This window comes from Scyliorhinus canicula, chromosome 8 (assembly GCF_902713615.1).
Source record: "Scyliorhinus canicula chromosome 8, sScyCan1.1, whole genome shotgun sequence".
Lineage (NCBI taxonomy): Eukaryota > Metazoa > Chordata > Chondrichthyes > Carcharhiniformes > Scyliorhinidae > Scyliorhinus > Scyliorhinus canicula.
Genome location: NC_052153.1, coordinates 5,031,995 through 5,045,051, shown reverse-complemented (window position 1 = coordinate 5,045,051; position 13,057 = coordinate 5,031,995). Strand labels below are relative to the sequence as shown.

At 45.8% G+C, this 13,057-nt stretch overlaps 1 protein-coding gene across 7 annotated transcripts; it reads left to right on the top strand.

Moving 5' to 3' along the window:
* Positions 1–1,396: 1,396 nt before the first annotated feature.
* On the top strand, positions 1,397–13,019 carry c8h5orf63 (chromosome 8 C5orf63 homolog). 7 transcript variants are annotated; one of them, XM_038804058.1, is made up of 6 exons: positions 1,397–1,495; positions 1,640–1,736; positions 7,566–7,695; positions 8,456–8,512; positions 10,916–11,128; positions 12,674–13,019. In XM_038804058.1, the coding sequence occupies exons 2-6, from the start codon at positions 1,696–1,698 to the stop codon at positions 12,851–12,853; spliced, it is 621 nt and encodes a 206-aa protein (XP_038659986.1). In that variant the 5' UTR covers positions 1,397–1,495; positions 1,640–1,695; the 3' UTR covers positions 12,854–13,019. The 7 variants fall into 7 exon arrangements, with proteins under 7 accessions (XP_038659986.1, XP_038659990.1, XP_038659992.1 ...); XM_038804061.1 differs by having other exon boundaries at positions 1,411–1,477; positions 1,640–1,740; XM_038804059.1 differs by having other exon boundaries at positions 1,418–1,477.
* Positions 13,020–13,057: the final 38 nt, after the last annotated feature.

Sequence of the window (13,057 nt, the reverse complement as noted above, 5' to 3'; positions counted from 1 at the left end):
ACCCCATCCATCACCTTAAATATTTGTTCCCACCACCACTGACTGACACACAGTGGCAGCCATGTGTACCATTTAGAAAATGCACTGCAGGAACTCAATCAGGCTCCTTCGACAGCATCTTCCAAACTCTACCATCTAGAGGATAAGAGCAGCAGACACATGGGAACCTCACCATCTGCACGTTCTGCTCCAAGATACCATCCTGAGTTGTATCGCTGTTCCTTCACTGTCGCTGGGTACAAATCCTGGAACTCCCTAACTGAACAACGGGTTTACCAGATAGATTACAGCGGTTCAAGACGGCAGCTCACCACCATCAACTCAAGGGCAATTAGGGATGGGCAATAAATGTTGCCCGAGCCACATCCCGTGAATTAATATTTTTAAAATAACGCAGGGCACTTCACAGCGAGTTCAAACAGTTTGATGATATTAGAGTAAAGGTCAAGAATGTTAATTGTTGAATCATATATCACAAAAATCAGTCCATGGCTATGCCAGCACTTTGTAGGTGCTGTCCGAGTCCCACCGCCCTGTTCATGCAAGCGTTTTGGGTGTTTTTCCCATTCTCTTTTAAAACTGACAATTCTTGAATCTGTTTCCAGTGTGATGTGACCATCAATTCACTCGAGACACGATAGGAAGTAAACTGTGGCTTTAATAGACTTACAACTGAGCCAGCCTGCGACCAGAAGAACTGAGGGCAGACTCACAAGGCTGCAGCACATTATACTTCTGGTAGTGGGAGGGGCCATGGGCGGAGTCAAGGGTGGAGCCCTGTACAAGCTCCTCATCTCCCCCTGTGGGCAGAGCTGCGCAACGGCTCACAGACAAGAGCCCACAAGGACACAATACTATAGTGTGAATTATGCAATGTACATTCACCACACAGTGGCTATGCCAGCGCTTTGTCGGTGCTCTCCAACGAGTCCCACCGCCCTGTTCATGCAAGCGTTTTGGGTGTTTTTCCAATTCTCTTTTAAAACTGACAATTCTTAGATCTGTTTCCAGCTGGGAGGCGCTAACCTTTTAAGCAGAGTATTGCAGACGATAACTCACCCTGTTACAACAATTCTGCTCTGGTTCTTTGTACCAGACCTGCTGAAATTGTCCAAGATTTTCTGTTTTTTGTATCTTAAATGTGTGTCCTGTGGTTACCACCCCAGCCCAGGTCAGTGGGAATAGTTAATGCCGATATTAGGAAATTGCACAGACTGATTCTCTAGGCACAGCCTGGGTGTGTGAAAGGACATTTCATTTATCCCCAGCTCCTTGACTCCAAAAGTATTGATTACTCTACTCCCCAGGTTTGCCAATCAGAAACAGAGGTTAAACTGAATGGCAGCATTTCCAAACTGTCCCGCGCTGTCTGGGACTGTAACAAACCGGGAGTCATGTGACCCTCTGTCATGTGACCCAGCTCCACCTGATCAGTGTAACTGATCACCCGGCAGATGGAAGATTCGCTTCACCATCGGTAATATCGCTTGTCGCAGTTGCGTTTAAAATCTCAATTCTTTAAATACTCAGCGTTAGCCTCACCTTTAAAAACCTTAAATTCTGCCGCAGCTAATTGGACAATGCCCAAAGGTTGCGCGAACATTGACTCACCTCCCCCTTTTTTTTGCTACATATTCAGTTGCGAAATGTGATCAGAGATTTGGGGAACAGCGAGGGGCCGACACACCAGCTCGAATGCAAAGTGGCCACAACACAGTGAGAAGTTTGGTTTCCCTGTGAGTAAGTGGGGGTGGGGGTGGGGGGAGAGGGGGTGATTGTGTCCTGAGCTGATGGACAGTTGGCACTGACCATGGATCTGGGAGGCTGCTGGGCATTGACAGGTGGACAGAGCTCTGGCTGCCTTTGCTGCAATGTTTCATCACCTGTAGTGCAGCCTGCTGAGGAGCGGGCGATGGGTGTTTTAATGGACTGAATATTGCCCTGAAATATGGTCACCTGAGACATCATGGACATGATGATAATCTTTATTATTGTCACAAGTAGGTTTACATAGATACTGCAATAAAGTTACTGTGAAAACCCCCTAGTCGCCACACTCCGGCTCCTGTTCAGGTACACTGAGGGAGAATTCAGAATGTCCAATTCACTAAACATAGAACATACAGTGCAGAAGGAGGCCATTCGGTCCATCGAGTCTGCACCGACCCACTTAAACCCTCATTTCCACCCTATCCCTTTAATCTAATAACCCCTCCTAACCTTTCTTTGGATACTAAGGGTAATTTATCATGGCCAGTTCACCTAACCTGCACGTCTCAGGACTGTGGGAGGAAACCGGAGCACCTGGAGGAAACCCACTCAGTCACGGGGAGAACGTGCAGACTCCGCACAGACAGTGACCCAAGCCGGGAATCAAACCTGGGACCCCGGCGCTGTGAAGCAACAGTGCTACCCACTGTGCTACCGTGCTGCCCCGATCGAATCACATGCATTTCACAAGCACAGCAGAAGGAGTCCCTTTGGTTCGTCGTGTCAGCACTGGCTCTCCGACTGTGCAACTCCCCTATAGTGCCATTCCCCCATCTTCTCCCCATAACCCTGCACCTGCCTCCAGGGAACAGGCTAATTCCCTTTTGAAAGCTTTGATTGAATCCTTAGGCAGTGTATTCCAGATTCCACTCGCTGTGTGGAAAAAGCGTTTTTTTTTTTAATTAAGGGGCAATTTAGCGTGACCAATCCACCTACCCTGCACATCTTTGGGTTGTGGGGGTGGGACCCACACAGACACGGGGAGAATGTGCAAACTCCACACGGACTGTGACCCAGGGCCGGGATTCAAACTTGGGATCTCGACGCCGTGGGACAGTAGTGCTAACCACTGCGCCACCGTGCGCCCAAGCTTTTTCTCAAAGCACTTTTGCTTCTTTTGCAAATTATTTTAAATCTCATTCTCGATTCTTTCATCAGTGCAAACAGTTTCTCCTCATTGACTCTGTCCAGACCCCTCATGATTTTGAACAACTCAATTAAATCTCCTTCCAGCCTTTTTTGCCCTAGGGAAAACACTTCCAGCTTCACCAATCTATCTTCACAACTGAAATTCCTCATCACGGGAACCATTCTCGTGACTCACTCTATAGCCTCCACTTCTTTCCTAAAGTGTGGCTCCCAGAACTGGGTACATATTCTAGCTTAGGCCTAACTAGTAACTTATACAGTTCAGCAAAATCTTCTTGCTCATATACTCTACCCCTGTTAATAAAACGCAGAATGTAGGGCAGCACGGTGGCGCAGTGGTTAGCATTGCAGCCTCACGGCGCTGAGGTCCCAGGTTCGATCACGGTTCTGGGTCACTGTCCGTGTGCAGTTTGCACATTCTCCCCGTGTTTGCGTGGGGTTCGCCCCCACAACCCAAAGATTTGCAGGGTAGGTGGATTGGCCACGCTAAATTGCCCCTTAATTGGAAAAAATGAATTGGGTACTCTAAATTTATTTTTTAAAACGAATAAAGCCCAGAATTCTTAATTAACTGCCCTCTCCACCTGCCCTGTCACCATCAGTGATCTGTGCACATAAACACCCAGGTCTCTCTGCTCCTGAACCCTCTTTGAAATTGTACTCTGTATTTAATATTGTCTCTCCATGTTCTTCCTTCCAAAATTAATCACTTTAAATTTCTCTGCATTGAACTTCATCAACACACTCTGCGATTGAGTGTGTGAGGTAGTTTATTTTGAGCGAGGCTGACATTGAAATTACATCAAAGCAGTCGAGATACTGACAGGAGTCTGGGAAATTGCTGTAAATTGGGTTCCAGCATCAAAGCCAAAGATTTCTTTGCCCACGACCCATTTTTACCAACCGGCCATCCTTCGGGACCCACGCCGGCCATCCTTCGGGACCCACGCCGGCCGACCTTGAGGACCTACGCCGGCCGACCTATGCGACCCACGCCGGCCAACCGTCACGACCCACGCCGGCCAACCGTTGCGACACATGCTGTCCGACCTTCGCGACCCATGCCGGCCGGTCTTCGCGACTCGCGCCGGCCAACCTTCGCGACCCACGCCGGCCGACCTTCGCGACCCACGCCGGCTGACCTTCGCGACCCACGCCGCCCGACCTTGGCGGCCTACACCGACCGACCTTTGCGACCCACGCCGGCCGACCTTCGCGACCCACGCCGGCCGACCTTCGCGACCCACGCCGGCCGACCTTCGCGACCCACGCCGGCCGACCTTCGCGACCCACGCCGGCCGACCTTCGCGACCCACGCCGGCCGGCCTTCGCGACCCACGCCGGCCGACCTTCGCGACCCACGCCGGCCGACCTTCGCGACCCACGCCGGCCGACCTTCGCGACCCACGCCGGCCGACCTTCGCGACCCACGCCGTCCGACCTTCGCGACCCACGCCGGCCGACCTTCGCGACCCACGCCGTCCGCCCTTCGCGACCCACGCCGGCCGACCTTCGCGACCCACGCCGGCCAGCCTTCGCGACCCACGATTTTCTTTTACCTTTAATGCGAGAGGTGAGCCTGGGTTTATGTTCTATAGTCGAGAGTAGTGAAGACAGAAATGACCTCATTGAAACACGCATTATTCTCTCAGGACTCAAAGAGCAAAAGCAGAATGCAGTTTTCCTCAAATGGGAGGTTTACAGCCTGGGGATATAGTCTGAAAATTACAATGCGATGATTTTAGACATAGATAAGGAGGAATTACTCAACTCAAAGTATTGTGAATCTTTTTAATCTCTAAAATTCGCTGTCAAAGAGAGTTCTGCAGGCTCAGCCATTGACACTATTCCAGGCAGATGCAGGAAAACTGAATCGAATTTTTTAAAAAATCTTCTCCTGGGTCAGCGCACTGACGTCGGGAGGAGGCGGTGTTTCTCTCTGTGTTCCGGGCGTGCGTGCTGATGAGCGGACATGCATGCGCAGCTCACCCGCATTTTTAAAGCTGGTTGCAGCCGTCATTTTTAAAGCCGCTCAGAGCGGCATTTTTAAAAGCCGTCAGCTGCGGCCATTTTGCCTGAATTCCCGCGATCGGGAACGCCGCGATGGATGGCTCAGCGACCCTCCCGACCCGCTGGTCACAACCCCTTTTTGAAAATACCTGAGCTAGTGAACGGTCTTGGGCATCAAACAATATAACCCTGGGGTCAAGTCTACCTTGGTCATTACAGTTGACGGCTGTGAAGATCCCAACAGGCAATGTGGCTTTTTCCTGATATCTTCTGTCAACCTATCAGTGACATGGAAAAACCTTGTGTTTACCTCTTCATGCAAAAAACTTTAGTTACACTCAAGCTGGTCTTTATGTGGCTGTGTTTGAAATTCAGATCATATTTTTGACAAAATGATTACTATGGTTTTTTTGTAGAGTCAAAAAGGCTTGATTTTAAAATTAACAGCAATCGCAGAATGGTCCCAAGAACTTAGCATTTTATTTTAATTCCAGCATGTACAGTGGTAGCAACGTTGTCGGTTCACATTGGCGTGAAATCGATTTCTGGGCCTCCTGCTTCATTCTCCCAGCATGCCCGCCATCAAACACACTAACCGGAGCCCTAAATTTATGCCACTTTGCCATTTCATCGCTATCGATTGCGGAAATTAGTAGATAGAATTACATTTATAAAGCACAGTGGCACAGTGGTTAGCACAGCTGCCTCACAGCTCCAGGGACCCCGGTTCAATTCCAGCCTCGGGTGACAGTCCGTGCGGAGTCTGCACGTTCTCCCCGTGTCTGCGTGGGTTTCCTCCGGGTGCTCCGGTTTCCTCCCACAGTCCAAAGATGTGCGGGTTAGGTGGATTGGCCATGATAAATTGACCCGAGTGTCCAAAAGATTAGGTGGGGTTACTGGGTTACGGGGATAGGGTGGAAGCCTGGGCTTAAGTAGAGTGCTCTTTCCAAGGGTTGGTGCAGACCCGATGGGCCGAATGGCCTCCTGCACAGTAAATTCTATGATCTACGACCTTTCACATGACCACCAAAGTGCTTTATAACTAATGAAGTACTTGTGACGTGTAGTCACGAGTAGGAAACGCAGAAGGCAATTTGTACGTCACAATTTCCCACAAACAGCAACGTGCAAATGACCAGACGATCTGTTTTTGTACTTTTTTTACTCTTGTGGGATGTGGGTGGCATCGACAAGGCCAGGATTCGCTGCCTATGCTAATTACCCTGAAGAAGGGGACGGTGAACCACCTTCGTGAACCACTGCTGTTGATTGATGGGTAAATATTAGCCAGGAACAACTCCCCTGTTCTTCAAAATGTAACCATGGGATCTTTCATGTCAGCTGAGAGGACGGGGGGGGGGTCTCATATTATCATCCGACCTGAAAGGCAGCACTTCTGACAGTGCAGCACTCCCTCAGTACAATAATGAAGAGTAGCAGCCGATTGGCTTTTAAGAGAGATAGGAAGAGTGCTCTCCACTGATTCAAGACTGACACCTTAAGTATTGCAAAATATTTTGCACACTTGTTCACTTTGAAGTCAAAATGCCTCAGCTGGGCAGCACGGTGGCGCAGTGGGTTAGCCCTGCTGCCTCACGGCGCCGAGGTCCCAGGTTCGATCCTGGCTCTGGGTCACTGTCCGTGTGGTGTTTGCGCATTCTCCCCGTGTCTGCGTGGGTCTCGCCCCCACCACCCAAAGATGTGCATTTATGAAGTGTGTTTTTAGTTGTGCTAAAAGAAAAAGGGGAATGTTCTATTTTATAGTCACCTTGATAAACAGAGTTAATACAGGTAGATCTTTCCTGAGTATAGTAAGTATCAGTTGTCTATTACAATACTGTTTAGTCAATAGTTCTTTTGGACTTTTTTTTACAGTAAAACATGTTTTGTAATTTCTTCAGCTATTAACTGGAAGTTCAAATTTCTTTTCACAAGTTAATCAGTCTTTGCAGAGATTGTAACAAAACTTATGGACAAGGACTTTCGCTCCTAAAGTTTTTGTTGTAGCCATTGGGCGGGAACAGTGGTGGGGTGTAAATGATACAGACTGCTATTCATACATAAATTCCATGCCGTTTACACGGGATCAAGTACATTGTGAATCTCCATAACTTGCTGCTCGGATTATCCCTCGATTGCTTCACACAAACAACATTTCACCCTCAGCCTTCTTGTTATTTTTAAGAATTTCCTGGATTTGCATATTAATGGCGTATTAAACTTGCCACGGGAAGTGACATTTAGTGATTGACAGCACGTGCATAAGTTTCAGAAGTCTGATCATCGTTAATGCAATGTCAATATATATGGTCTAGATAGGGACTGGGGGATTTTCACAGTAACTTTGTTGCAGTGTTAATGTAAGCCTACTTGCGACAATAAAGATTATTATTAAAGATTGTTATTAAATTAGTTGTGAAAGTTTGTTCCCACAGATAGATTTTTAAAATATCAAATTCTTTCCTTTGACTCTTTAAGATTTTTAGGGATTTTACGGAACCTATTTCCTAGCGCAACCTGTGGAAATAATTATTACAGCAACATGTTCACTTAGAGGGCAAAGGATTTGGTGAAACATCTTGTATTATTGATCAGCAAGTCAATGCACAATCTAATAATATTTTAATTACTTTCAGAGCCACTGGAACAATGTATTTGCTTCACTATTTAAACCTGGGACAATCATCAAAATCTGTTTTAGAATTGTTGTTGCGAAGAATGTCTACACACAGCAAAGATTTGCCAGTTTTAACACTGTTTACTAAGGTACAGTACAGGGTGATTATACTTCCAAGAACCGTACAGCACAGAAGGCCATTTGGCCCATTCTTGCCTGAGCCAGCCCTTTGAAAGAACGATCCAATTAGTCCCATTTCCTAATCATTTGGATGGATAATGGATTAAAATGGAACGTCAATCTCCCACCAGAGATTTGAACGATGGGTGTGTGAACTAAATCGGATTTTTGGTTTTAATGAAGAATGTTGCACAGATTTTAAATTACGCTCTCCTAATCGGATTGATTGGTAAACCCACCTTGACAAATTGATAATCTGTTCTGGGGCAGAGCGAAAGCATTGATTTTAGCCAAGTACAACCAGCTTCCCTTTGAAATCTAGTTGAATACCCGGCGAGGGTAGGAGAACGGACTTCATTTCGCTATCACAGTTGGCAGCGACCCAAACTGAACCACGTGAACTTGGTTGTAAGCTTAAAAAAAAGAAAGATTCCTCTTACCTTAGCCATCACATATTTTAAACAAAATTTAAAAGGGATCAATTGAATTCCGCCCTTTAGTTTTATCTCTCACTAGTCGGCAGCCTCTGATGAAGATCCTCGTTTGTAAATCATTTTGGACACATTTGCTCAAAAGTGCAAATCATCATTGTTAGTATTCCAATAATGCACATCCAGTTCAGGGAAACCTCGTGGACAGTATAGTATCAAGTAAACGTTTAACTCACTGGATTATTTTATTGTATTTTAGGGAAATAGTTACTCACTAACACACGGTTTGAATCCTCAGGATTCTTGCACACTTTGCGAAGAAGCAAAGGAGGAACTGGAGCCATACAGACACCGGGTACGAAACCAGATACAAAATTTCAACATTCAACATTAATCCGGGTTTGATAATCATTTACTTTGCTTAAAGTATTCATCACCTTCAGTGGGGTGATTAACAGTTGTTAATCAGTTGAAAAGAGAGACATGTTGCCAAAGTTTTTTTTCTTGCACTCAACAGGACAAACACCAGAATGCCAAATTTCAAAAGATTGCAACAATTTATGCTATGCGATAAAAGGGTTCTGATAGAGTTGACGTGCCAGCCAGATTAGCCATGGTGTTGCCTTGGAGAAAGCAACAAGGAACTGTGGGTTCCCCAAGCTCCCTGGTAATCGCAAAAAGGTTCAAGGCTTGAACCTATTCCTTTTACTTGCAGAGAATGGGTCTCTGCTTATGAATGTCACTGTCGGGATTGTTCAGTAGGTACTCCCTAATCGTGGAATCACATCTGGGAGTAAACAGTTGTTCATAATATTCTACTCATGAGGTTATCAACTCACTTCCATTAGATTTCAATATTGAGGGACTATCTCTGGAATACAATGAAATTCCAATTTTCTTTTTAAAAAAAAAATGTTAAATACCCAATTCTTTTTTTTTTCCAATTAAGAGGCAATTTAGCATGGCCAATCCACCTACCCTGCACATCGTTTTGGATTGTGGGGGTGAGACCCACGCAGACACGGGGAGAATGTGCAAACTCCACAGTGACCCGGGGCCGGGATTGAACCCGGATCCTCGGAGCCGTGAGACAGCAGTGATAACCACTGCGCCACCGCGACGCATAGAAAATTCCAATTTTCATTAATTCACGGGGCATCTTTACTTTCAAACATTGGAAATTTTCATTATGAGTATGGTGGTGCAGTTGTTATATGACGAGTAATCCAGAGGCCTGGGCTAATGATCTTGAGACAGGAGTTCAAATCCCAAATCCTACCAGCAGCAAGGAAATTAAAATCCAGTTAAATAAATCCAGCTAATCTCCGTAATAGAGACTGGGTTATCATAAAACCCCATCTGGTTCACTAATGTCCTTTAGGGATGGAAATCTGCCGTCCGTACCTGCCTCCACCACCCTTGCAGGCAGGGTTTCAAATTCTCACACTGTGTGTGAAAAGGTTTTTCTTCCAGATCCCTCAAAACCTCCTTCCCTGATCTTAAATCCATGCCCCCTGGTGATTGACCCATCTACTAAAGGGAAAAGTTCCTTCCTATCTATATCCCTCATAATTTTGTACACCTCAATCCCGTCCCCTCCGCCTTCTCTGCTCGAAGGAAAACAGCCCCAGCCCAACCAGCCTCTCTTCATAGCTGAAATGCACCAGCCCAGCTGGTGAATTTTCTCTGAGCCTTTCTAGTACAATTACATCTTTCCTCTCGTGTAGCAACCAGAACTGCACACCGTACTCTATCTGTGGCCGAACAAATGTTATATGCAGCTCCATCATAACCTCCCTGCTCTTCTATTCTATACCTCGGCTAATAAAGGCAAGTATCTCAAATGCCTTTTGTAACCGCCTTATCTACCTGTCCTGCTGCCTTCAGGGATCTATGGACATCCCAAGATCCCTCTCTACCTCCTAGCGACCTGCTGTTCATTGTTTATTCCCCTTCCTTGTCCTCCCAAAATGCATCACCTCACACTTTTCAGGGTTAAGTTCCCTTTACCACTGCTCTGCCCATCTGACCTGTTAAACGAATCGATGCTGTGCTATGAAGAGACAAAAGTCCAGCTCCTTTTCACAAACACCTTTATTTCACTTTAACAGACTCTGCACTAAACTCAATCATCACATCACAAGATCCAGAGTCCACCTGAAGCCCCTTTACATATCAGTGTCAATCATTGAACACTTAACATAAATGAGACAATCATTGAACATTTAACATAAAAGACAACTAATTGCAATGTCTCTTAACCCATTACTTAACATGACCAGCCCGCCTTTATCGCCCTGGATTTGAAAAGAAGGATGAGAATTTTAAAATCGAGTTGTGGGACAGGAGCCAGCCTGTGACAGCGAGCACAGGGGTGATGGGACTTGGTGTGAGTTAGGATATGGGCAGCAGTGTTTCCAATAAGGTTACGTTTACATAGGGTGTAATGTGTGAGGGTGGCCAGGAGAGTATTGTGTTCAAACTGCAGCCTGATGAGAATCCTGGACACTTTGGCCATGACTGCAGTATTTCTAAGTTGCACTGTGCCGTTTTAGTAACTTAGTAAAGTGTTTTATTTGCCTTGTTGGTTTAATGTGCTGCTTAGTAGATCTCTCTTTCCTTCGTAGTTAGACATTTCGACACACTTTCTGAATCCCCTTCCTTGTCCAGGAGTGTTTCCCTCACTCCCTATTTGTTCCAGTTGATTTTTCACAGGCTGCCTCCTCAGACTCAGCCACCTGTTTTGCTATTTCTACAGGTTGCTTTCAGTTTGCATTCAATTTTTGGATTACCCCCTGAAATGGGCAGCACGGTAGCTCAAGTGGATAGCGCTGTGGCTTCACAGCGCCAGGGTCCCAGGTTCGATTCCCGGCTGGGTCACTGTCTGTGTGGAGTCTGCACGTTCTCCCCGTGTCTGCGTGGGTTTCCTCCGGGTGCTCCGGTTTCCTCCCACAGTCCAAAGACATGCAGGGTAGGTGGATTGGCCATGCTAAAATTGTCCTTAGTGTCCAAAAAGGTTCGAAGGGGTTATTGGGTTACGGGGATAGGGTGGAAGTGAGGGCTTAGGTGGGTCGGTGCAGACTCGATGGGCCGAATGGCCTCCTCCTGCACTGTATGTTCTATGTATTCTATGTAAATAAGATCTTTCTCTTTGAGCATTGGCTCACCGGACTGAGAACGTGGCTTGGTGTCATATTTGCTTTTGTAATGTTCCTGCAAACTATCTTGGGACATTTTGCTACATTGAAGTTGTTACATAAATATAAGTTGTTGTTGTTACACAGAGAGAGCCATTTGGCCCAACATGTTTGTGCAAGCTCTTCAACAGAACCATCTGGGTTGGTCCCATTCACCTTTCTCTTTCCCCATAGCTCTACACGTTTTGTCCTTTTTGAGTATAGACCTAATTACCTTTGTGATCTTGTCCTAGTTATAGATTATTTTAAATGCTGGGGGCCCCCATCTTAGCCATACCTTCTTTAACCTGTACACCCCCGCCCCCCCCCCCTCCCCACTAACACCTCCTTTCCCCATCTCAGCAATATTGTATCTTTACGTTCCTGATTCACCGTCCTTTTGAGATTAAGTAGCTCGCAGCTTCGTCAAGTGCATGCAGGGTGTTCAGCGGTGTACCACATAGTCACTTGCCCAAAAAATATTGTTCTGGTTCTGGTGAAAGATCCCCCATTTCAGAAAGTAATTGATCGTTCTCTCTCTCAGTCACTGGCCAAGTACCTCTGGGATTTGCTGCTTTTTATCATTTAGTGTTGTGCTTTTTCGTGCCCTGCTGTGCAGTTGGCACCAGCTGTATTAGAATCAACCCAACCGGTCAATTGGGTACGAAGCTTTAAACTAAACAGAACCTACAGCACGTTTCCCAGCACTCAGATATTAAAATGAGGTAGATAATTTTGAACAACAGCGCTGAAAATTCTTCCCCAATCCTTCTTTATGCACTCTATCAAATCCTTCAGTGGTCTTAAAGCACCTCAATCTTCTATATTCGAGGAAATGGAAGCCTTGTCTATGCAACCTGTCTTCCTATCTTTACTCTTGATTATATAATGAATTTTACAGCACAGAAACAGGCCATTTAGTCTGTTCTGTGTCAATGTTTCTGCTCGACAAAAACCTCCCCTCACCTTGACATCTTCAGCATATCCTTCCGATCCTTTCTCCCTCATCTAATTTCCCCCAGATAATTGTGTTGTCGCTTTAGGTGAAAAATATGCTCATGAGTAAGTCGCCAGGATGTAAACCATGTGACTAACAGACGTTTAGGGAGCTTTCAGTTTAGCTCACAGCATGTGGTGTGAAGGAGCTGCAGCCGTACTCTCCTGTTAACAATAGCTGTTGAATCTTTATAGTAACCCTGTCCGCTGAGCAATGCTGTACTACAGCTTCGAATAAGCTGAGCCTATGTTTAGTTTACCAGTCCGGTGTGAGACTGGACAATTTGTATGAGGCAAACATAGAAATGCAACAATAATGACTGTGAATATCTTTTAACTCTTAGTTCATGCTGCAGGAAGTAGACATTACTGTTCCAGAAAATTCTGTCTGGTACGAGAGGTACAAGTATGACATTCCGGTCTTTCACCTGAATGGACAGTTCTTGATGATGCACAAGGTAAACTTTAAAATCCTTGAGAAAAGACTAACTAAACTGGAAGAGGAATTGAATCAAAGCTCATGAGGAGTCAAAGTGTCCCTTGGAACAAGGAAATGTATCAATTTTCCCATCTGTATCAAGACCAAGTTCCTGTGTGCAGTAAATACTTGTAAAAGTAATTTGACATTTCAAATACTACAAGGCAAAATAAATCACCTGAATGTTATTAAATGTTTACGGTCACATTCAACATTGTTGGCTCCTGTTCAATAATATAATTTCTAATGA